The sequence below is a fragment of the Dreissena polymorpha genome, chromosome 14, assembly GCF_020536995.1.
Source record: "Dreissena polymorpha isolate Duluth1 chromosome 14, UMN_Dpol_1.0, whole genome shotgun sequence".
In the NCBI taxonomy this organism is placed as follows: Eukaryota; Metazoa; Mollusca; class Bivalvia; order Myida; family Dreissenidae; genus Dreissena; species Dreissena polymorpha.
Genome location: NC_068368.1, coordinates 39,438,854 through 39,465,883, shown reverse-complemented (window position 1 = coordinate 39,465,883; position 27,030 = coordinate 39,438,854). Strand labels below are relative to the sequence as shown.

Below are 27,030 nucleotides of genomic sequence, written 5' to 3'. Positions count from 1 at the left end.
ATTAACAACGATTAGGAGTTCAGATGCGCATGAATTAATTCACGGGGACGTTAGAAGAAATGGTCTTATAGCCACGCACCAGGACGACAAAAAGTGGTTTAATCGACTCGAAATAAAGATATACACATATAATTTTGATTCTTACATAACCGTTCACAGAATGCTTCCATTAAATAATTCAGTTGTTGACTGTGATATGTTGAAGTTCAGAATGTCAGTTTTGGGTATTAAAGCTATAGTTTAACTTTGATAGTTTTTGTTAAACAGGTCATCGAGATTCATTTAAATCTATTTTTAGACTACTTTGTCACTTTGTCATGTAACATTACCATTTCATGGGGCAACCACTTTCTGTCAAATATGCTTTTGAGTATATTGTTAAGAATACTTTTCTCATGTCGAATCAGTTGTTTCAGATGCAGTATTATGACTAAAATCCATGGGAAAGTACGAAAATAACCTTTACTACATAAGGAACATGGCAAGCTGGTAACAAATATAACATTAATACAAAATTAACATATTTGTTTTGTTTAAAAAGGACAATTAAGGGACTTTTTCATTGAACGTTTTCAAAAAAGTGTCACAGGTTCCATAATTATAGCTACCGTGGTAATTATAAGTGAACAAAACCATTTAAAAGGGGCTATTATAATGTGTTTCAGCTTGTAGCTGTCTACATTTGGTTGATACGGAGAGTTCGTTATATTACGCGGCATATCCATAACTGCCAATTAAACTGGAAACATGGTCATGTTTAAGGAAATGGAAACTTAAAATAACGGTTATAATATAAAACAAACTCTTGAAGAATACAATTCAAATACGTTTCTTAACAGGATATAACCCGGATTACACTAGATTTGTAGGGAAAAAAACACACTAATCATACAGTACTACAAACGATGACCCGTTGTATCAACCAATGATAGCTTTGTTCAAATAATAATGGTTGATATTTCATATTCCATCGAATGGAGTTTAAATGTGTCAGCTTTGCTTGTACCAGCAGATTTGTGTAGTTTTTTTTTAACCAAACGCAATTCTTGATACGTCTATTTTCTGAATTCTTCAATTCACGGGTTGGAAAGTAGCTTTCTAGATAATAGTATTCTCTGCGCTATTATTTCCTATAATTATTGCGTTTGAATGATATTTCTGTTGAAACTGAATTCCCAACATGTGATATGAATCTAGATTACGAGAACAGGAGTGCTTTTGTTTTTAAATATGCTTTCGGAAGTGTTAGGTTTAAACAGTTACACTTACCCAGCAAATGTTATTTAATTTATAATGTTAGACACCTTTATTTTTAGAGCAGTGTGGTGACAGAAGTGTTGCTATTGTCATTTTTTTCATGAATATCAATGCACATAGACAATTTTTAATATCAATAAAGTGGAAACATTATTATTTAACATGACTAGACATAAATAAATAACCTTTTGACCAAGATATGTTGTAATAATTTGTGCTCGGCGACATTGAACGCCAATCGAATTGGGCGAATTTACTAATTGGTTAACAACAACTGTATCCAAACGCCCATACTGTTTTGGTCCGCCAACTAACTCAATATAAACAACGTGAAACTTCCATCGCAGAAAATCAATCTTATTATCGTTACGAGATTCTATATTTAAGGCATTTGTAAAATATGCATTCATTTAGGCACACGCACAAAACACATGACGAAAACACAATCACCAATTAGTAAAACTGGAGTCAATGCCTTGTTATTGTCAATGTGAAAGATAGCATGGTGTTAAACTAGTTTAAGATCGCCCAAACCGTGTACTTAGCCAATATTTATACATAAACATTTATTCGTAAATTACCGTAAATTATATTAAAATAAATGTATTATTCGTGAGATAAAAACATTGTTGATGATATAGTAAAACGAAATGAATTTAATTCTGTAATTTATAAAAGCTTCACGCATATCACGTTATAAATCATGTTAGAAATACTTGAAATCACGACCAAATTTTAGTTAGTCGATTCATTAAAGAACATTGAGAATCCGTTAATCTACAGTCCAAAACTTATATTTACTTTATCATTCCCCGACAAATGCGGAGGGATATAGAATTGGCATTGCTCGTAAATCTGTCTGTCCGTCTGTCCGTCCGCCAGTATATCACAAACTTGGCAGGGCTATATCTCAAACAAATATATAAGATATCAACATGAAACTTCATTGGTGTACGGATATCAATGACGGATGTCAATATGATATTTCATTGGTGTATGGATATCAATGACGGATATCAACATGAAACGTCATGGGAGTATGGATATCAATGACGAGAAGTACCATGCACAAGAACCATAACCGTACAATTTCTTAAAAAAGAGTCATTACTATTAATTTTTTTTGTATGATGTCACTTTTCAGAGCTTTGTTTTTTTATGATGTAACTTTTCTCGGCTGTATCTCAGATACGATATTAATTTCAACATTGGTCTCATTTATTTCAATAAGGAAAAGTGCCATGAACAAAAACCATAAACCTACACTTTCTTAAAAATTAGTTATTATCGTTTGTTAATTTCGTATGATGTAAATTTTTAGGGCTATACATCAGAGACACTAAATGGGCGTTTGTGGATCACTGGGAAAAAGTGCCATGCACAACAACAATAATCCTACAATTTCTTTAAGAGTGATTTCCTTTTGTTGTTTTCGTATGATATGTATTGTTTTGTTTTAGTTCTGCATCCAGCTGTAAACATCATTTATTTTGCGGGGGATATCAGTTTAACGAATGTGCCTGTTTATTATTATGAATGTATGAATACAAATACATTGTAGATGGGTCTTGAGAATTTTTCGACTAAAATATTTGACCCAATGACAACAAAACTACATAGCTAAAGTAATTGTTTTGAAATCTTCATAATCGCTAAATTTATTTATTCGAGTTACTTCACTTTAAACAAGATTATTATGCACTTCTCTTACTTTATCAGACGTGTGACGGTTATTTAAATTAATGTTTATGTATCTTACCAATGATGAATTTAGGAAAAATTTAGCTGAACCATTATAATTACAGATTTCATCAATGTGTCCTTTATTAAACGAAAGTGACTAAAATTTTTATTATATACAAGGTAATACAAACAATACAAAACTAAAAAGACATACATGGGGTCTCTGCGTTGGAACGGTGGAGCGCTTATATTAAATCAACAAATATACACGTATGTTGGGAAGATCTAGTGGTAAGTAGTATTAAATCTCTTACTACATATAATAAATATATGAACATTACGAAATAATAATGTATTGAAAACAATTGTTCGCTATTATTTATTAACTATCTCAATTACATGTATTTATAAATTCAGAAAATACAGAAACATTTAACGCTCAACCTAAAAATATTATAACTTCTATAATAGAGTTTCCGTTTGTCGTTGGTATAAGCTACCAAATTAAAAAATTGTTTTTGATTTTTTTAAGCAGTTAGTTTATAAAAAATACAAATTATAATAGAGCCCGTAGTCCGAAAATACCAGTGCAGCTATTCATGTTTGAGGATAGGTTTGAAAAGAACGGAATACCGTTAGTGCCATCGTTGTTACAAATTAAAATCTAGAGGGCGACAATTCGAAAGTGCGATAGTACGATGGCGACACTGCGATAGTACGATGGCGACAATGCGATAGTAAAGAGGGCGACAATGCGATAGTACGATAGCGACAATGCGACAGAGCGATAGTACGATGACGACAATGCGACAGTGCGACAACACGATGGCGACATTGCGATAGTACGATGGAGACAATGCGATATTCATATCGTACTGTCGCCATCGTATCATCGCATTGTCGCCATTGTTCTATCGCGTTATCGTACTGTCGTCATCGTACTATCGCATTGTCACCATCGTACTATCGCACAGTCGCCATCGTATTGTCGAACTGTCGTCATCGTATTATCGCACTATCGCATTGTCGCCATCGTACTATCGCACTGTCGCCATCGTATTGTCGCACTGTCGTCATCGTATTATCGCATTGTCGCCATCGTACTATCACACTGTTACCATCGTATCGTGGCATTGTCGTCATCGTACTATTGTCGCCGGGTGGTGAAAAGTGTGCAGCAAGTCCGGGACTCGAACCCGGGACACCTCGCCTACAGAGCAAGTGCTCTCCTCGCTTTCAGAGCGAGTGCTCTCCCGACTGAGCTTACCGGGACGCCACACATCTTTCCACCAATCCCAGTTCGGTACCGTGGCATTCTCCCTGCCTAGTTGGAATTCGTCCTCGAATTCGAGACAGAGAACAGTGAATTACTGATCTCGACGAACCCACGGGCAAGTATGTCGTAATTGCTACACATGTCCTAAGATAATTCGTATCATTTTATATTCGAGTACTCATATTTGTTTATTAAATCATCTTTACAGAAATTTATAATCGTACAACAACTTTTGATACTTTCAATCACCAACGAAGGTGGCAACTATGACAGCAATGTATGGACACATTGTATCCAATAAATGCACGGAGTAATATTATACAGCTTATTCATCTGTTTATTTTAATAATTATTACGTGTTGTCTCTTGTAAAGTTGTGTAGATAATAATCTTGCAATATTTACAAGAACTTATTTGTTAATATTTTTCTAGCCGTGGCTGTGGTTGCTGTTTATTTTAATTATATATCTGAAAAACACTCATCACACGTTTTTGTTGATATATTGGTATAGTACAAAAATATTTTGAGGCTGATAACTTGTGTAGACTCCGTGTTTCGTAAAAAGGACGGGCATTAATAACTGGTACTGCTCAAGTTAGAATAATTTTCATTTGTAAAACAAGTATTCTTTATATTTCCTATAGCTTCTTATTACGATTCGATCGAATCTTGGCATAAATTTCCCCATTCTAAGGGGCTACTTTTGTTTGTTATCAATTTAGATGTAACTTTTATTCAGCAGTGTAAATTTGCATAGCTTGACTGTTCAACATGGACCGAGCTAACCGCAATATTTCGCTTCATACAACTGAAATGTTGCCCTTTTTACATTATAATTGTTTATCCTGTCACATGCCTTTAAATCAGCCCGATAACCAGGTAACCTAATATCCCAAAAGATATTAGGCTAGTTGACCACGTGACCTCGTATATCCGTCAGTTGCTCTCCGCGCATGCGCATGCCTTTACTATTTTCTATTAATAAAATATACTTTTTTTCTATTAAAAAATACCAAATACATGTGGATTACTGTTTATTTTAACATGTTTATTTAAACAGCTTAATTTCGTTTTTGTATATTGAATTAATAACGATTATTCTCGATTTCTGTGTTGTTTTACAAGATGGAAGCTAGCCTAAGCTCTTTGCATGACGTGACGTCATAATGTTTTTGTTCGCGCGTGGTTTTTCCCATAGTAAATATTTAAACACAAAATACTCGAAAACTATATATTTTAGAAACAATTCAACGAATGTTGTAAATGTGACAGGATAACTAGAATAATAGGTCGATGACGTGGATGGAGAAAACAACGGTTATCTGGCTCGTAGGAGAATCTTATCGGGTGAGCCTCCGGCTCACCTGATAAATTCCTCCAACTTGCCAGATAATCATTCTCCATCCACGTCACCAACCTATTATTCTCTGTAACTGTGGTCGCCAGAGTGCCAATTAACGGTATAGAAATAAATGTTTATGCGGAAGATTTACTAATATTTGTTTTTTAATTATTTTTTTTGTATTTGTTTTTATTGTAGGCTCCTCTTCAAAACATTACAGTTGACAAATACGAGCACTGTTGTTATTTTGTGCAAACTGTAACTAATTTATTAAAAATATGATATTCTTCTCTGGTTTCCATTTCAGTTTAAATATCCATGTAAATGATAAAATATGCTGAATAAGGCGAACAGGAACGTACATTGAAATGCACGCCTCTTGTCAATTTACGATTTTATATGAGCCCGGAGAGCACACTCTCAAAACACTTCACAACAAATAGAAACATAAGCGTCCAAAGTGGGGCGTAATGTGTGCATGCATATGCATGTAGGCTTTTACTTAACAGGCTCTTAGTTAGTCTCAAGATAAGCGCATTAAAAATGAAAACAAATATAAAGACCTAGTTTTTAAGTTGAGCAGGATGTTGCACAGATGTAGAAGACGGATCCTTAAAAACACATAACAAGTGGAGCAGGATGCTGCTAATTTCGCATAAAGAAAGGAATCTACATTTCTTGTTGCACAGTGAAAATGAAGGCGTTAAGGAGATCGATCCTTTTATTGGTGTTTTTGACGTTTTCATTCAGAATTAAGGTAATTTAGTTTTTTGTACATTACAGTTTCTATTAAACATTAAACAAATACATTATGATATACGTTTTTGATTTAAGATTTCTCAAAATCTTATTAAGAGTTTTTATTTCTAATTCGGTCATGTTTTTGATAGTGTATGTATATGATTTTGTTTTTTCTTGCTCAATATGCCATGAAATTGTAGATTTACAAACAATTTTAGGTATAGAAAAAATATATTATGAAATTCTAGATTTAGAAAGAACAATAAATAATAACATTCTGGATATAGAAATTATTTTTTATTTTGGACTATGTTTTAAATCAAAAGAATTGTTAAGATATTTTCACTTTAAGGCATTTCAATCATCGTGGAGAGGCAACAGCTATGAACAATATGCCACGAAATTATAGGTGTAAAAATATGTTATGCAATTCTAGATATAGAAACAACAATATATAATGAAATTATGTACATAGAAATTATTGTTCATTATGGACTATGTTTTAAATTAAAAGAAATGACACGATATTCTCACTTTAAGGCATTTCAAGTATCGCGGAGAGGCAACAGCTATGAACAATATGCACGAGGCAACGGATACAGAACCAGGTTACTATGGCATTTACCACGAGTTCATTTAAAAGTCATTTGTTCACAGTTTGAAAAAAAAGATCTTTGAATAATTGTTATTAAATAGAAAAAATGTAGGCATTATATTTATAAAAGTTTAATTACAATTCTTAATGAGAAAAGTGTAAACAAATATGTATGCAGGGGTCGTATTCCAGAAGCTTATTAAGTAAAATTGTATTCTTATCCTTTAATTGGGAAATTTTCCATTTCATATTGGAATGATTTAGCACCAAGATATACATTTAAATAACATCATTGTGCTAATGTTATTTAAGGAATACCAAAAAAACCTATGTGTTTCCTTATTGAGTAAAGAAATACAAAACATTGTAATTTTGAACTTAAGTGAAATTATTTAAGAAATGACTTAAGATGTTTCTGGAATACCACCCCTGGTCTATGGATAATCAGCAATTGACATCGGAAAAGCAATAAAACGATTGTAACGCTAATATCGTTAGTTTGAACCTACGTATCTTAACTCAATTTCATCGAAAGCATATGCTTATTTAAACACTCCCGAGTCCGTGTCCTGGGCTTACAACCAGTGCTTGGTTTCTTCGAGGGAGACGTAAAGTACACTCACACAGTGGGGACAAACCCGTGACCACCCCATATCCCGACAACCCTGACGCTTATATATTTGATTACGCCTAAAAGTGTATTACCGACGTAGCTTTTATTCTCACCTACTATTGTCCAGGCCTCGGTAGAATAGTGATAGTGTTATAGATTTTGCTTCTAGAGGTCCCGGTTATTACAATTAATTATATCTGTTCCTAATTGCATTATTCAATAACTTCCATTTTCAAAAAATGCAAAATATGTGAACAAGTTATATTTGACTGGTTTTATCATTCCTATAACGTCTTTGTTCAAACAGATTATCCTCAGAAAACATATTCGCAGTAATTACTTGTAAGTTAAATAAAAATATATAGCATATGATAGTCTTTATGTCGATGCTTCATGTACATAGTCTCGTGTTTATAGTGCATTTTTACCTCAACATGGTGTTTTTCATGTTTGTGCAGTTTTAAGTTTATAAATATCGTTTGTCACGTGTAATTAATAAAGGTAACAATACATGATATGCGTTTGCCCTGTACGATTATGTTGAAAATCCAGTATAATTTGTATCTTCTACACCACGTTACTAGCAACGATAGATTCCACCAATCGTCGGGCCAAATAAAGCGTAAAGGTAAATATAATTATTTTATAACATTTACAGTTTTTTTAATAAAGTTCAATGCATGTATGGATTATTTTGCAAATTGTTTAAACAATCAATTGTTGAAAATAATAGTATATGTCAAACATGTTTTTGTTTTGACAAACGTTAAGGTTGGAAAAAAACACGTTTATAACGTACGGTAGATACAAAATGTCATTCATAATTATGTGTCTATGAGTTTATGCTAAAATAATGTTACATGAAATAAAATATACGGTTTTAGTCGATATGATGATATGCAAACACAATTGTATAGTAGATGTATGTATTTACGCCCATAACTATATAAACATTTGAGTTTTTGTTTAATTAAAATGTGCAACTCAATTGTAAAAATTACAGTAAATTGTCAAATATAGCCATTCTGACCACATTCTGTATGCAAACATCCGATCACAGTCAAGTTTGAACAATTGCAACACAAATTTAATCATAACAAAAAGCTGTACAATAACATGTGTTTGTTGTAAATGAATACATGTATCTGTTAATCAAAGATTGTTATGACGGCGATGGAACAAATTACCGCGGGTTGATGGCATACGATGAAAACGGACAGCCTTGCATAGACTGGGCAGATATTGACGGCTTTATTAGTGAATACCCGAACAAGGTCATACCGAAATAGTATTTAAATGAATTGTGCTAAATCAATTTAATATAACCTTGGAATATCGATGTTTAACTATGTTTCTTTTTTGCTTATATGTGATCCCGTTTTTTGAAATAAAAAAGCAAACACTTTATAATACAAATAAGAAAAAAATTCAGTGATTTAAATTCTTAATTAAGTTAATAGTTTATAGTTGAACGTTTTAATTGCTATATATTTTAATTAATGAATGCTACTGATGAAATTTATTAAAATCATGATGTGAAAGGCATGACAATTACACATTAAGTCATGTTTTTAAGAGACTTGAAGATGGTCCTTATTGCCGTAATCCTGTTGGCGCCGTCCGACCGTGGTGCTACATAATGGACCGACAACGCCGCTGGAGTTTAACTTACTGTTCTCGTTCGAGCTGCAGACCAGGAACTCGTACTGCTATTACCAAGGTAATGTTGCATATGATATACCCTTTTGATATGCATTTTAAATCGGCAGTCTATAAATATGTTCGTAATCTAAAAAACGCGCACATATTTCTCTAAAATTGGATATTTTACCGATATTTTAAAGATACCTTAAACCACGTTGAAATGGTAAACAAATGTGCATGCTTTATATCGCACACGAAATATCAGGCAACGCCTCTGTGGTATATACAGTCTATTCCGGTTTTGTACCGTAATCGCAAGTGTGCATAATAAGACGCTGTGTTCAGGTTCGTTCCTTTAATTCAACTAACAATAACATAATAATAGGATAAGACGTTACTTAAAAAACAACGTTACATAAATTGGCGTTACGTTAACGCGCAAAAACCGCGACATTCTGGGGGCTTCTAAATGATTAAGCAACAGGTATCAATGAGTCTGATCAAAATGCTAACAAAAATACTTGAATTACAAATTATTAGTCAAAATAATTATCTCAGTTACTCTCAAAGTATCAATTAATCACATAAACCCCAGAATAGATTGTACTGTCTTTAAAAGTTCACTTTGTATCACATATGTACCACTCACATGTTCAGCACATTGTTTATCAACTGTTTATCGCGCTGTTTCTCACATGATTAATCACAATGGTCAACACTAGTTTCTCTCGATTTCGCTTCCACATAGCACTTTTAACGGATATAGTTTTACGATTGGCCTGATTGTGTGTCCATTACACGTGCGTATTTTGGCGGCACGTGTTAACCCGTCATTTCCGGTTAGCAGCTCCTCAACAACTGCGAGTTTCCAACGTATCCTCGGGGAGTCATCTTGGATTTGTACCACGTCGCCTACTCGAATGCTCTGCGTGTTGTTGCCGGTCGCCCTATGGTATTCACGAAGCATCGTCAGGTACTCGAACTTCCACCTCTTTTGGAACTGACTTATGATGTGAGCTTGTAACTTAGCTCTTTTGTTGATCTGGGAATGGTCTAGGTTTGGGATCATCGTAGAATCGTCAGGGTTGTCGGGATATGGAAGGGTCGCCACTCTCCGGCCGTATAAAAGATGCGCCGGGGTAAGGGGCTCTGGATCGTCAATGCTGGTCGAAACAGGATTATCATTCATCGTAGCCTCAATTTCCGTGACGATAGTTTGAAGTGATTCAATACTAACGTAAGCAAGTCCAAGTGTCTTCTTCATGGAAGTTTTGGTTAGGCCAATCAGTCTTTCCCACCATCCGCCATACCACGGTGCTCGTTTCGGTATAAATCTCCATTCTGGTTCTGGTTACGTAGCGTTTCTTGTAGGGGGGGGGGACTGGAATAATTTCTTCAGATGAGAAGCTGCTGCCATATACGTAGTCGCATTGTCAAAAATCATTGTTGTTGGTAACGATTTCCGGCTGGAAAACCTTCGGAATACGTTGAGGATAGATTCTTCGGACAGGTTCGGAAACCACTTCAAGATGCACTGCGCGTGTACAAGCGCACGTGAATAAACAGACGTAAGCCTTGGATCCACTTCCGGATTTCTCTTTAACGTAAAGGGCTCCTGTAAAATATACACCAGCCATTGTGAAGGGTGGGGAATCGTGTACTCTCATCTTTGGAAGTGGGGCGGATCGGGCGTTCCATAAGATTTTCCAAACGTTTTCAGGCAGGTGGTGCATTTTTGTAGTACTGATTCAACGCATTGACGTATAGCCGGGATCCAGAACTTTTGCCTCAGATGCGGAACTGTTGCGTTTATTCCGGCATGGTGTTGATTTTCATGGACGTGTTCTACTATCAGTCGTGTTACAGGATGTCGTCTTGGCAACAGGAACGAAAATTTCGTCTGGTCATCCAACGGTGCATTATGCATTCGTCCGCCACATCGGACAAATCACTCGGCGTCATGGAAAAGTCGTAACTGTTTCACTAGGGTAAGTTGTGCCGATGACGAGGATCTCATGTTGTGTATTTCTTCCTGAAACGCTGTAGCTTGGCAGTAAACCTGTAGGTAATTAATGGGCTTTCAGGGTCGTTGGGGTAACCTAGCCAGAAAAATCTCGTCGAATCTCGGTCGTTTTCGTGTAATCTCACGTTCAAAAATGCTTTCTCTATATCTGTGACTACGGCGTAGTGGTGTGTTCGAAATCTCGGAAGTATAGCTGTCAAGTCATTGAGGATAGGTGTGGTAGATTTAAGGCAGTCGTTTATCCTCGGGGATTCACGTGCTTGTCGACAGCTGCAGTCGTACACCAATCGGATTGGATGGGAGTAGTGAGGGAATCTTTCTTGACGCCATGGTGGGGTATATAGTTGACTTGCTGGGACTGTTGGGAATCTTCTGCGACCTTCTCTATAAAGCCTCGTTTCTCCTGTTCTTCTATAATCTGTCCGTACTTTTGTAAGATGAAGGGGTCTTCACTAAGACGCTTGATAGTGGCTTCAGTCCTTCTCTTCGTGACACCGTTGTTGTTGCTTGGTAACGATGGGTGATCCTGTTTCCATGGTAATTTTGCACAGTACTTGCCATCGGAAAACGATATGAAGTTGTCTTGGTAATTTTGAAGATATCCAATGGCTGTTTCATCTTTCCCGGCTGCGTTGATTCCAATACTCTCTAAATTCCAGAACCGTTCAAGCGCCATTTCTTCAGATGTATGGGACTGAGGTATCATGACATTTAAGACAGTGTTCATTGGTCTATTGGGATAATTGCAGAAAGAAGATATCCGATCTTTGACTTTACTGCTGTAGGCCCGTCTCCGCGTATAACGTAATCTTCTACCACATTCCAGTAATGGTCTGCTCCTATTAATAGGGAAATCTCAAAATTACAGCCGTCTGTAATAGGGTGGGCAAGTTTCAATCCTCGCAAATAGGGCAAGCTGGACGTAGCTTTTTGTAATCTATTGTTCATGGGCGTGGCAATGAGTGGGACAATCAGGACTTTAAGAGGAATTATCTTACTTTCCTCTGCGTGTAGGTAGATGGTAGCGCTCTCTATGTGCTGTACTTGGTTCGCTGTGCTTTCAAACGAAGATATTCTCTTTTCTTCTGATGAATCAGGGACGATGTTTAATTTCTCGGCCAGCTCTTTGGTTATAAATTATCTTTGGGCACCTTCATCAAACAGAATGTTAGCTTCAGCATCGTTGAAATTAGAACTTACTGTGGCTTGCGCTGTTTTCAATAAAACTTCAGTCTGTACTTTTGTAGTAGTGTGTAGCACTAAAGCATCATGGGAAGAGGTTTCGGACGTGGAATTGTGGGACGCAGATTCGGACTTCCGGTCACATATGCTGTTATGATGTTTTCGCTTGCATTTACGGAATCTTCCGTTTGACGTTCACTGAGCAACAAAATGGGTTCCTAGACAATTAAAACACAGTTGTTACCCTTTGACTATATTCCGCCTTTCGTCTTCGCTTGTGATCTTTTTACATTCCGTTGTATAATGACTGTCGTCGCAAAATACAAATTTCACCTCATCTTTTCGTGTCCGTGTAGAATGGACCGCATTGATAGGTCTCTGATTTCCGTTCATCCTTTTAGGCCTCGTTCCTGTAATAAACGAGGCTGTAGCATCAAATGTTTACATTTCACTGCTATGTCACCGTGGCATTCCCGCTTCTATAATATTGATTTCTTTACTTATCGCCCTTCTAAGATCACTTTGAATCCAATTAGAATCTCCATGATCATGAACCAAATTGCGTCGTATTTCCGCCGGAAGCTTCCCTATAATAACTGGTACCAACAATGTCCCTTATGTGTCCTGGCTCTGTCCTAGCGATTCAAGCCCACGGATATATGCCTCCATCTTATCTTGGAAAATTCTCAAGCTCTGTATATTGTTACTGGGCGATGGTGTTTCTAACAATCCTTGCATATACGCATTTATAATCTTGTGAGTTTTACCGAACCTTTCCCATCTATAGCTTTCATATAGTTCCCGTTGGTAAGTGCAAATCAGTCAATCGTCCATGCGGCGCTACCCTCCAACTGTGACTTCAAATAACTAAACTTCTGGACGTTGGGCAAGTTAATATTAAAATCGACCGAGGACTCAAAGGAATCCCAGAAAGACTGCAGCTGTAGAATATCACCGTTGAATTTGGGTAAGGAAAATTTAGGTAATCTATGAAATTGGGGAGAATTTGAGTTTATACCTGTCAGATGAATGGTATCGACTGGATTATGTAACGCATGTGTATTTCTGTTATCCAGTGTAGTTGGTGTATCGTCGGGATGAAATGTCGTCTATTGAATTTCTTACCTCGTATCCGCTTGATCACGCTGTGCATCTAAGGGATGAAATGTCGTCTGTTGACCTCCTACACCCGTTTCCCCTCGACCACGCTCGGCGATAAGTGTGTCTAATTTCATGCGTAAACCCATCATGTAAATGTCTGTTTCCACAATTTCATCTTCAATTTCTTCAGTTTGCGTGTTTGATAAAAAAATTTCGTTAAGTGTCTCTAGTATATCCAATTTTGTCTCCAAATTTTTTAGAAGTGAGTTGATTTCTATAAGCGTTCCATTTTCTTTCTTTTCTTCGATTTTCTCCAGCAAAATAGCAATTGTGCGTTTAGTACCTCCTCTATTTGATCGTAACTTCTGTAAATTCATCGTACTTCTAGTGTAATAATCACGTCACCAAAATATAAAGACTATGTAAATAATAAGACGCTGTGTTCAGGTTCGTTCCTTTAATTTAACTAACAATAACATAATAATAGGATATGACGTTACTTAAAAAAAGAACGTTACATAAATTGGCGCGACGTTACGTTAACGCGCCAAAATCGCGACAACTTTTCAAAACCAAAAGGTTCATGAGATTATCCGAAGAAATTTCACAATATCTTTGTAATGATCAGCTTGACAAGCTAGTACAATATGTATGTTTGTTTGCGTTTTTACAGTATTTAAATCATCCCTCACTGTACAACAATTATTTAAGGGCTTTTCATGTTTGTGTTTGTTTGTTTTATTTGCTTCCTTCAGCAAATTAAAAACATGATGACGCATCTTTAATAGCACTTAATATGACAAGCCAAAAAGCTACTTACATTCCGTACACATGAATCATGGTTGTAACACATCAAGGGGCGCATTACAGTATCAGCATAATTATACAGTGCATATGCTATCTTAAGATGGTCGTGGATAACTTCAATCGACTCAGTTTTATAATGCGCATAGGTCCCGTTGAATTATGATTGTGAGGGCAAGCTCTGTATGATATTTAATATTGAATTTGGAGAGTAAGTCGATTTACACATTTTAAAGAACGTTTTGTTTGTAGCTTGTCGTTTGAAAGAGTTCACATGTAGTGATGGACAATGCGTTGGCGCCAGTTCCGTATGTGATAGTCATTGCCATTGTGGAATTTGCGACGATGAGCACAACTGCACTTGTACGTTTTTAAGCAAATTTTATGTTTATTCTATTGTCTAAGTGTTTGTAGGAAATGTTTTGGTCTGATGTACATCTAGCATAAGATAATTTTAATCTCGTTAAACAATCGTTGTACCTGTAATCATTTATGTTTTTTTCCGGGATGACTTACACTTTTTAAACTTCAATTTTATGAACTTACATTTTACATGTTTTATTATGTAGATGTGATGTGAATATATTTAATATATGGTTTATCTGCTATAATTGCTACGGGTTTCCATGGCGTTTTCTATATTTCACTTGGCTTCAGCTTGGCGCATACGACTCGTGAATGGAACGCACTATTTTGGCCGGGTAGATCTCACCACCAATAGGCTCACGGGGACGGTCTGTGATCGCTCATGGGATAACAGTGATGCCACGGTCGTGTGCAAGTCACTTGGATTCAGGTTCATGACAGTGTTTTACTTATCGCAAATATCTTGGCATGTCAACCTTGCGAAAGTTCTATAACTTCACACGCAGGATATGTTTTTACTCGGTAAATCATGGCTTGTCTTTTGTTAAGTAAAGTACCTTTGCTTGCATACGAAGGCGTCATTATCAATGTTTTTGCAATTTGACTTGAGTAAGTACGATTGAAACTTAAGGCAGTCATTTATGAGTTTGTTTAATGTCTTAAGGTCATTTTTTTAAATATAACAATTGCACCGATGCGCGTTTGTATTGCTGTTTCGAAATTTGTCAGGTTTGGGCATTCCGTGCCTCGGGGATATTATGGCTATGGCACTGGACCAATCTGGTTGGATGACGTCGACTGTACAGGAGATGAAACCGCGTTGTCGAGCTGTCGGCATGGCGGTCTTGGGGTGTCGAACTGCGAGCATACTAACGACGCAGGCGTCATCTGTATGAACGATATGCCCACAGTACCTAAACAAGTTACAGGTCGTATGTCCACACAAACAATGCAAATATGCCGTGAATAAAATAACGCTATGGATTCTTGTCATCTAATGTCTTAAAACGACAATAGCCAATTTTGTGTACATGATATCTTAGATTTTAAGTAAAGAGCATGGATTTAACTAAAAGGAATAATAGCAATGATCTTAGTTTTTTATCGGGCATTGATGTGTTCATTCCACTAAATCATTGTTTATCCCACCGTGGTCCAAGTTAGTTCCAATGTCCCAAATGTTCATTTTGTTTTCTTTTTAAACGTCATTAGCAATCGCAATCATGCTTTTGTGGTTATTTCTTTATTTTTCGTGACTCTGCAACTTTTTAGTGCTTTTCATGTGGAGCCATTTTTAAAGGTGAATGATTAAATGTAGTGCTATTGTGATATTAACATATTTGGAAGACTTAACCATAAACTTGAGCTATGTATATATAGTTTTTGAGCACGCTATCAACACATAGGTCTTAAGACGAAAGAAACAAATGAGACACAATTAATTAATTAATATATCTTAAACTTGTTCTGACCGGTTTATTCATAACACACGAAGCAGTAAGTTTTAAATGATACCTTTGTGGAATATATGTGAATTTGGGGTAGAAAAACAATATACTTACTTTGTACATTCAGCCAGTAATACATGTTTTAATATATAGTGAAATTGCCATGTAAATAAATACATGTGTTAATATATTTCATATAATGTTATTGTCATGTGCATAAATACATGTACATGTGTATTAATATACTTGATATAATGATATTGCCATGTGAATAAATACATGTTTTACTATACTTGATATAATTACATTGCCTTGTGCATACATAAGCCCCACAGTGAATGTGCTATATAACGAAGATCAAACAGTTATTGCGTCGTATACAGGATATATAGACGGCCCAACATCAAGTGAGCCGTATACAGAACACCCAACAGCTAGTGTGTTGTTTACAGAATTCCAAACTGTAAGTTTGGAGTTAGTTTATGGACCAAACAAATATTCTGGACGTGTGGAAATAATAATTGGTAACCGTCGCGGTACCGTATGTGATGATTCATGGGATAACGACGATGCATCATTCATTTGCAGAATGCTTGGACACGAGTAAGTAATATCTTCATGTTCAATAAACATCTATCCATACGACGTTCCAACCGCCCGTCAGCTCAAACCAACCGACCGACCAACCTCCACATCCATCCATCCATCCATCCATTCATCCATCCATCCATCCATCCGTCCGTCCGTCCGTCCGTCCGTCTGTCTTTCTGTCTGTATATCTATATATCTACATATTTATATATCTTCATATTTATATATCTATCTATATGTTTTTCTCTCTCTCTCTGTCTGTCTCTCTCTCTCTCTCTCTCTCACTCTCTCTCTCTCTATCTCTGTCTGTCTCTCTCCCGTTCAACAATCGAACTATTATTTTAACAAATTAAACAAAAATATGTCCCGCTTTCGTTGTGTTATAACTATGCTTAATAAAATAAAATAAAAACATGGCGCCATATACACTACGATGTGTACGTTTTCGTTATAAATCAAAACGCTGAATTGCATAAACCAACGCAGAGAGTTTGATAGCAATAATTGCGGTTTTATAATAATGCTCTCATCAGTTATTTTTACGTGCAAAGAAATAATTAAACACTGCAATAATATTATATTGATTTGTGCCCAACTCAACATCGCATGCATTGCCCACAATACGCGAAAGTATTCCGATTCAACAGGGCGCAATCGCATATAAATTTGCATATACTTGTCACAGTGATTTGACATAACTAACGAAATTGGCAGTGCTTGGGAACTTTTAAGCCGTTATAGGTTCTATTTAGTAATGTAAGATAGCGGCGATAGCCAGGGTCTTCAGTACAATAAATAAAATACATATTGAATTTTGAGATGAGAATTGCACGGTGTTGTAATTTGTTAAAATGCCTATATTTGTATTCAATAAAACAGGTACAAATCACACGGACTAAATAAATACGACCACGTTTGCTATCAATATACTGCATTCACATTCGTGTGCGTGGTGTGAGCATTAATGAATTATATAGCTTGTATTATCTTTGATTACACTCTCAATATATATTTATTTATGTATTTATTTATTTATTTATTCATTTATTTTTGTATCATAAAACCGCATTGATATCTACCTGGTATAACGTGGCCTGATATATCTTTTACATCATGGTCAACAGGAAGTTTTTATATCAGTCATGTGTGGAGGATGGTCATATTACTCGGAATCTACTATAAAGCAATCATTTTAAGTAAAATCCAATCAGAATTTATATTATGTATGCAATTATATGATTATACCATGAGTGTTTACGATGTTGTTTATTCATATGGATTTAGCATATGAGAATATAAGTTGCATTTGCAGAACATAGTGTGTTATTACAATTTATTTTATTCGGTTAATTGGGTATTTATTTTGAGAAACAAATTAAAAATGTTCAATTACAATGCTGAACAATATTAAGGTCACATATTGCAATAACTTGTGCTACTTCATAAAAACACTTACACATATATAGTACACGTTCGTTAAACGTAATACATGCAACATTGATACATGTTTAAAATGCCAATGAATGATGGAGCAACCGTGTATATATGCGATTGCAATGTATTGTATATGAAATATAACAGTTAACGCACCTTATGGCTATTGCTTTTTAACGATTTTATATTTTATATTTGCTGGATTATGAGTTTGTTCTTGAACAAAGGCAAACCAACATTTACCCAATACCTAAGTATTGCCGCATTCGGAATCAAGTAAGGGAGTGTCTCTCAGTTCTTTAAATTTTCTAATTATCAGTGATTGTTCTTGCAACAACCCGTTCGGGTAACCATTGCGTGAAATACTTATTATGTGCGTGATACTTGATATTCCTGAATATCATGAACGCAATAAACTTAAACCCTGTGTGACAGAATATTAACCTATGTGCGTGTATTGGATCGTATCATGGGATTTCGCGCGTTCTGGGGATTCAGCTTTTATTGCTGGAAAGTCATATAAATTACATTATAAGTATTATATTAATGCATTGCTATACCATACATAGAATTAAGTCCTTACTAAGTAAATTAACGATCAGTCATAGCATGCATGTCAATTAATACGATCATGTTTGATACACAAAAACGACCGCAATATGTAAAAACAATGTCGCTGCAATATACACACGGCATTACGACGATAGTCACCTGTTATGTCAGCAATTATTGCAATCCTTCAAGGTATGTTCATGTTAATTCTTAATCGTTTCCTCGTATTATATTAAATATAAGACAAACACTATCACGGATAAATTGCACTGGAAGAGTCGTTTTCACATAGTAGCGCTAATTTCATTGCTATCTTGAGATTCTCTCTTATCTTAAGGCGCTTAATAGCATTAGTCTTATTACAAAGGCGAAAAGTGTAATTTCAAGCCATGTCACATGTATTGGAAGAATGATCGTGTTTACACAGTACTGCCCATTGCGTTGCGATACTGAAAGATTAATTTTAGGAAATTCAACCTTTGTGAATGCCGTGATAAACAAACGACATTCTCCCAGGAGATTTTCTCTTTTCTTCAGGAGATGACTAGCATTAGTCTTATTTCAAAGGCCAAACGTGTAATTTCAAACAGCGGCACATGAATTGGAAGAATCGTGAAGATTATCTCTTCTCTTTAGGCGCTGAATTACATGAGTCTTATTGCAAAGGCCCAAAGTGTAATTTCAAGTATAATTTCAAGCCGCGTCACATGCATTGGAAGAATCGTTTTTACATAAATTGCCATTTGCGTTGCTATACTTGCGTGATTCCAGTAAGTTAATAACATAGGGGAGCCATAGAAGACTCCAGCTCCAAAAATAATGTAGCCTCCGGCTCGGATAAGACCTCATACACTTCGAAAGACGCGCACGTCAATGAAACATTTTTCAAATGCTGAATACTTGCTTTGTTGAATGTATCAAACACATGTTAACATATTGATTGTCGATATTTTCCTGTCGTTCATGCAGTATATTAGCATACATAACGTGAATAATGTGTAAACATTCGTATGTTCGTTTTATCACGCAGGAGATAAGGATGTTAAATAATGATATAAACATACAATTAATGCATAATAATCCTGTCAACTCACCGACCGAAATGTGACAAACAAACCGTCTACATTTGTTTATTACTATCTAATAAAATTCGACTGCCCGTTCAATTGTTAAAGCAATCAATCGTTATAGTAGCTTTTGAAAACTGTAAACCATGTGATATTATTGTCACAAAATTCACATAAACATGTAGACAGTCTCAAATTTTAAGTATCAACTTTCAGACAGATTCATAATGTGTTTCTACTTTATCTAGCTCTGACGCGTCGTGAGGACTACATTTTAGTGAAATGATTGAGCATTATGAGCTTTTATCTGCCAATTGATTGTACGCAATGTGGACTTCAGATCCAGATTACAATGTCATATTTGCTTAAGAGAAATTTGCCTCAAGCTATTTCCATATATATGTTAATCATTTCCGAATGAACATTCGGTACAATGGCCGGGTTCCTTCCAGAATATCCATGGATACATCAGAACACAACAATAATGATATATGTACATACACGTGGAAATCATTTATGTTTATCGTTTATTTTCAATAAATCATGTATCGGTATATATATGTATACACAACTTTATAAACGTTTATACAATCCGTGAAAATTATATTTATATATATGCGGGACATAATCAAAAGATACTGATTATCTTCGACGTAACTTTGACTATATTGGACTGTTAGAGTTAACCAGCTAAACGGTTAGTCGTGTGTTTATTCTTAATTTCGACTTAGGTAATTTGTGCAATTTTAAATAGGTGAATGTTTATCAATTAAATATATCAAGCCCACTAGAATTGGTTTCGACTCATGATACATTTGAACTGTGAACAAACCCGATGTTGATGTAGCGCCACGTCAAAGTGGTTAAAGCCACTCTCTGGCAACTAATCAAATGAATAAATCAAGTTGGTAATTGTTTCTAAAAAGTGCCAATATTCTAATTTCGCTTAATCGTTTGCATTCTTTCTAACACACTATCTTGGCAGATACAAATGACATGGGATACATTAGTGATAAACCTGCCCTGCGATATAGGAATACAAAGAAGGTGTTCAATCGGCACTGAGAATTAATTATTAAGCTGGTGTTATTCGTTCCGCACATGCTTCGTTATTTCTTGATGTATTTGTAGGAGATGATAAGCATGAATTTTCCCTTTTTAAAGACGCGATTGGTTGCTTTTTATTAAGCGGCATAAAAGTCATCGGCGTTAAATTAATTGTCAGCTCAGATTTACGAGTTTGATACGTCTTATAGCTGATTTTTCCTAAGGAAAAAAAGTTCCAAGATTAATTTGAGCTCTCAGCAATTCAATGTCAAATCTGTTATAAGGATCAAGTTGTGTTTAAGCCCTTTTTTCGAAAATTATATATTCATGTCGGCCTTAGACTCTGAGGCATGTATGTACCGCATTTATTTTAATAGTCCACTGTTTGAAATTGAAACGACCATGGGCCTTTGGTAAATTTATCACGTGTGAGGTGTATCTTGCATCACTTTTAAAAACATAAAAAGGTACGTTCACAAAGTCAAATAATGATCAGATAGTCAGCATGCAATATATGACAGATAGTCAGCATGCAATATATGACAGATAGTCAGCATGCAGCAATTGGTTAATTATATTTACGTAAGTCGAATACCTTGTATGACTCATATAATAATATCATTTCGTTCCATACATTTTAAATCCATCTTTGAACGTTTACAGTTGTTTTACGATGTGCTGCTCTTTTAATCGATGACTTATGAATTATATAAGGAATAACAAAGAAATACGTGTTTCAGTTATAAAGCCATACTCATCCGGGACACTCGCCCAGTGACTCCTAAATTTATCGGATTGAAACTCCGTTGATACATTTGTATGCATATAAATTCTCATTTAGATTTCCATAATGTTAGACATTCAAAGAAATGTCGTCTGAAATAACGAAAACATACGCAAATGTTAATCTATGATATGTGATGTTTTTGACGTGATCAAAGCGTGTTGTATGTAAGAATTGCACCAAATGTTTACAACAAATAACGCGTTTATTAAAATTGCTACGATTAAACTAGTTAATTTTGTACGTGTTAAACACACTGTTCTGTAATTATAATTAAACGTATGTAATATTCCACAAACAAATGTAATGCACCACTTCAAAAAATTTGCATTTCAACACGTTGATTTCAGTGGTGTCATGAGATTACACAAACGCAATTTCTTCTCATATGGTATCGTGTAATGCACATACTGTACCTTCAAGTGTCTACAGTTTGCAAATATGAGACCCATTTTATAAATTTAAGTGTATCATACAATGAATACCAACATTCTTAGTTTGCGATGAATAATTTCGTTAGGTAGTTACGTTGACTGTTGAGACCACATATTTCATGTAATGTTTGTATAGAAACCTATTTGTATCGCATGTGTGAGTTTCATTTAGGCCACGACTTTTATATTTCTTGGTTTACAAAACCGCCGACCCTAATTTTTGGAAAATGGGAAAAAAAATAAAATCGGAAAATCGTCTTTTTTTTATATATTTTATTCCCGACCGCACTGAAAAACGAGCGAAACGAGAAAAAAAAACGATCCGGTTTGAGTACGGTTGCGAATAAAATCAAGTAAGTACAATCAACGATTGGTTCACATATATTACAGAGATCGGGATATTTTTCAATGTGACACAGTATGTACCAGTCCTTTTATGGGCACTTCTCAAAATTTATTTAATTACAGACAATAGGAAAATCAGCGTCAGTAAAATGTCGACCGCATCAAAATTTATTTCCGAGTCTGTGACGCAACTATATTGTTTAACATGTTTATTATATTAAACATACCCGATATTATAGTAGATAAAAAAGTATTACCTTGCAATTTGATAATTAGTATAAATAATCCAATAAAACACTGCCATTATTTACGATATATGTGTTTAGGAATTTTGTAAACACGTCCGCCATAGTTTATAGGAACTGTACAGAAAGTTTGGAAATCGGAACAAATCGGTATATCTCGGAAAATCATTGATAAATGTATTTGTCGTTTTAATGCTCAGGGCCGAGAAATTTCGGCAAATCGGAACTCAACTTGCGTATTAAAAATACTAGCTCAATTAACCGTTAAACTCCGCCTCCGTTCTCTGCAAAAGATTCGAAGGCGGAGCTATGCACGTGCTATTATTAAATTGGAGGATTGCAATTGAGAAACAAACGCACGATTGGTTCGGCATGTTGATTGCTAGACAAAGGAAGCCAATTTTGTCGGCGCGAAATTTGTCGCTTTATTGCTTCAGACAGCAAGCGGCTTTCCTTTGATGACGTCAAACTGTCAATTCACACAGACTGCACATTTTCAGAAGACTTTAACTGGCTCCTTGTTTACAATTCCAGTAAAAACACTTGCTAACATTAAACTTTGGATTAAATTATCAAAATAAAGCAAAAGCCAAGTTGACAAATATGATTGTATTAATTCGCGTCAGTTTAAAAAAGACGTGTTGCGTTGTAAATCAACGAGTTTTCACGACAACAACAACTTTAACAAACATTACCGCGACGACGCGGGGATCGATCTACCTCGATTTTTTTTCATGGACGATGTCATAAGTCCAATAAGAGCAAACACAAACATTGTGTATGAGTAGTTTATCTTATATAAGATTTATGCAACGGGCATCGCATTGCGTAATGGTGCGCATCGAATTACGGAAATGAAGCGCAGTTTTTCGTTTTAATGGGAGAAGAACGCATGTCATTTAATGGAGTGTTTAAAATTGCCTGATGTTACAAAAGGTGCTTTTAGGTGACTCATTTCATTTGAAGATATAGATGTGTTTCATTGCATAATTAGATTTTTCGTCTCTGTGTTAAGGTTATAAAAGATATGATGTCTTTGTACTGATGTTATTAGTATTAACTTATTTTTCCAATGATGTTTTTTTTTTTTTTTTTTTTTCGACCGCCCGATGGACCATTTTCAAAATAATGTTTGTAAACCAATAAAAAAAAAAGTCGTGGCCTTAAGATGTAGCAATAGACTTATTACTCCTGCACGCAATACAAATCCTCTAAGGCTGTTTGAAGCAGTGCGCTGATAATTGCCACTTAAAACAAAATGGTGGTATTTACATATGTATGTCTACATGCAAGCTAAGTCTTTCAAAGGCTAATGAAATGCATCAGCGCTTGATATATTTGAGCGTTCTTGACAATTCAAGCTTAATGAACGATACATTTAATATCGATTATATGATACAAGCAGGATGATAGTACATTCAATCGTTTACATGGTCAGTCGATTGTAATTAAATACATTACTGTATCACTAACCTACGGTTATTATAAGTACGTATGGTTGATCGTAGTATATGTTTAGTTATCCAATAAATCATATCGCTTGACAACATTAGTAATCACGTATATTGATTAAGAACAATCGTATTCACTAACAATAACACATCTCATTAAGTTGTCTGTTTTGTGTAAGAAGCTCTGATAATTGAATACTATGAATAATATTTTACACACGCACCAAAGCACAGATTATATAATTCATTCGAGCGAGATGTTAGAAAAGTATTAGTTTAACGTCTGTTACATGATTACATTTTACCACCTTACATGTAGTGAGTGGTTACGTTTTCTTAAAACAATGTCGATTAATGGGTATATGAGCTTCTAATATTTGGCGTACAGATCGATGTACTGTATCGCTTTTGATATGAAGTATAAAATTTACCTTTTGTGCAAACATTACAGCTTGTGTTTTACTATTTAAAATGCATATTACGGTATATATAGTTAATTTTGCAAATAGTATTTGGGGTTTGAAATTGATTTATATAAGTAACACTTGTGTAACTTCAAAATCAATTTCTTATGATATATGTGTTCGTTTAAATTACTGAGAGATTTGCAAAAGATATTTCCAATTCAGATGAATCGGATTTTTTTTTATTTTTAAATGTCTGGGTTCATTCTATGAAGAACGGTTGCAGTACAGATCATTTAATCGTCTCGCTTGTCATATATCTTGCATTTACCTTTTGTGGAAACCCTGTCCACTCTCTAGTGTTCATTTGCACATGAAGGCCAATGCAATATTTCTTATATCTAATCATAATTATGAATTGCTCCGATGCAACATGTTCTTTTGTGATTCAAAATAAATGTTTTATTAAGTTCTGTATTCACCAACTACGCTTGCATGTGTCCATACTGTTTAGTGGACATACGTTCACACTCGTGATATTTTTTATTGCAACCTGGCTAGATGTGAAACTGTTTTAATTTTTTAATCATTGTGCATTCTCTTGTTACAAAATATGTGTGAACTAGTGTACTGATTCGAATACTCATTCCATTCTTATTCATTTTATGTTTAAAACGATATTATCATTACTTTGTCTAGGTCGTTATGGCTATATTAGATTGCGTATATACAATGTGTAACCAGAGCTATGGGCTGTGTATGTCGTGCCCTCAAATTCACTACATACTAGTTGACCTGTGTTTACATAGCTGTGAAATACTTTAACGTAGTGTTTTGTTTTAACATTCTGCTTAACATCGTTACCCTGGCGTTCACTAAGTATATTTAATTACTTTATAAATAACGTTTACGAAGTGTCCCCCACGAATGTGATCAGTTGTGTTCACGCAAGGGATAACGGAGTGTAAATATTCACACGTATTAAAACAGTTGTAACTGAACTTGCCGCAGGAAAATCAACTGAAATTATTTATGTTCAGGGTGCAACACAGTGGTCATAGTACATACAAAACATCGACAACTTGTATTAACTGTATCAACGATTTATTATTTAACGATATATTGAAATGGGCCTCAGTTATAACGTATACATGTATTATGCAGTTATTTGAATAAAAATGGCCAACAGTATTAAGTAAATCATATGACAAATAAATAGGTATGCAAACTGATTTTCGTCTTTGCCTAATTTCCTTAAAAAAAACTGCACGTTCAATTTTGAATGCTTCCATTCGATAACGTAATTTTAGTAAACGTATACATTGATTTATTATAAGCGTCTCAAAAATAACAAAATCATTTCAATTTTCTTAAATATTCTCTGCGGTTCTTATTATGTATTTAGGAATATGTTTTACGCGTTGTACGATATTATCTAGCTCTTACGAGAGGTGAGAAATAAATCTACGTGCAACAAACTAAAATAATGTGATAGTATCTGCTAATTAATCGTAGCAAATATTGATTTAAGATATTGATATCTGATATATATTTGCATCAGAAACATATGCCTCAACCTTATTCCCCTTTTTCATCATGTCTGAAAACCATCCGGTACAATAACCTTCCTTCTTCCAGAAAATGCGTACATGCAACCTATAAATGACGTATTTCAACAATAAAGACATGCGTATATAAACGTCAAACTCACGTAGTTGTATCATGCATTCTACTTACTGCACCGATCGTCGCCCACAGTTATCGTGTAATAAATGTATTTAGCAGATTTTCTTAAGAAGCCTCACCAATTATCACACTAAAATGCAAACGCAAACCTAATTGGTGATCGATATTGCACTGTGATTGAAACCAATTAAACTGCAATGTAACACATCAAACAAATTCATTTTGATAAACATGATTATACTATTATAGTTAAACATATGCCGATTCATTCCGTGATAAATCTTAAGCTCCGATCTTAACAACTAATTTGCTAAGCTGTAACGTTAATAACCATTTCATTAGGGAGTCTTGTCTATATTATCTAAAAAGAAAAACAAAAATCATAAAGTGTAAGGCTTTTTATAACGTCCGCCTCAAACAAAATATGGGTTAAACATAAGATTAGCAGGAGCCGGATGTAAATTAGTTTTATTTGTATGTATGAATCTCTTTTGTGGTTCGTATGTACATGAAACCACTCTAATTGTCCTTTTGGTCATGAAAACAAGCATACGTTTTGGAGCATCAAATAAGAACAAACAGGGTAAGCCACATCTCTTATGTATGTACAAGAACGTTGTCGTGTCGTGCTACCTTAACAATTAATTCATGTGTTCAAACAATTCAATACATGACATGACCGGAAGAAAACCGAAAGTAAATTGCATCAATTGAATCAGTTCTTACTAATTAAATATCCATTATATTATCTAGAATCTTACAAACTTTCAAGAAAATATTATTCCTTACGGACGACCGTTGCAAGGAATTGGTAATTTATCAGTTCAAATCTTTCTATAGCCGTCACTTATGTACTCTGAAATAAATGAATAGGTGTTGGACGATACAAACGGAGTAAGTTTCAATTGAACAAG

The 27,030-nt window shown here is 35.0% G+C and overlaps 1 protein-coding gene across 2 annotated transcripts; it reads left to right on the top strand.

Annotated features, from left to right (window-relative positions):
- The first annotated feature begins 6,186 nt into the window (after nucleotides 1-6,186).
- On the top strand, nucleotides 6,187-16,574 carry LOC127858228 (uncharacterized). 2 transcript variants are annotated; one of them, XR_008038818.1, is made up of 8 exons: nucleotides 6,187-6,316; nucleotides 6,841-6,908; nucleotides 8,093-8,136; nucleotides 8,667-8,782; nucleotides 9,085-9,228; nucleotides 14,515-14,625; nucleotides 14,920-15,058; nucleotides 15,358-16,574. XR_008038818.1 is itself a non-coding variant. In XM_052395210.1 (4 exons), the coding sequence occupies exons 1-4, from the start codon at nucleotides 6,254-6,256 to the stop codon at nucleotides 8,795-8,797; spliced, it is 306 nt and encodes a 101-aa protein (XP_052251170.1). In that variant the 5' UTR covers nucleotides 6,187-6,253; the 3' UTR covers nucleotides 8,798-8,900. The 2 variants fall into 2 exon arrangements, 1 of the variants encoding a protein (XP_052251170.1); XM_052395210.1 differs by lacking the exons at nucleotides 9,085-9,228; nucleotides 14,515-14,625; nucleotides 14,920-15,058; nucleotides 15,358-16,574 and having other exon boundaries at nucleotides 8,667-8,900.
- The last annotated feature ends 10,456 nt before the right edge of the window (nucleotides 16,575-27,030 follow it).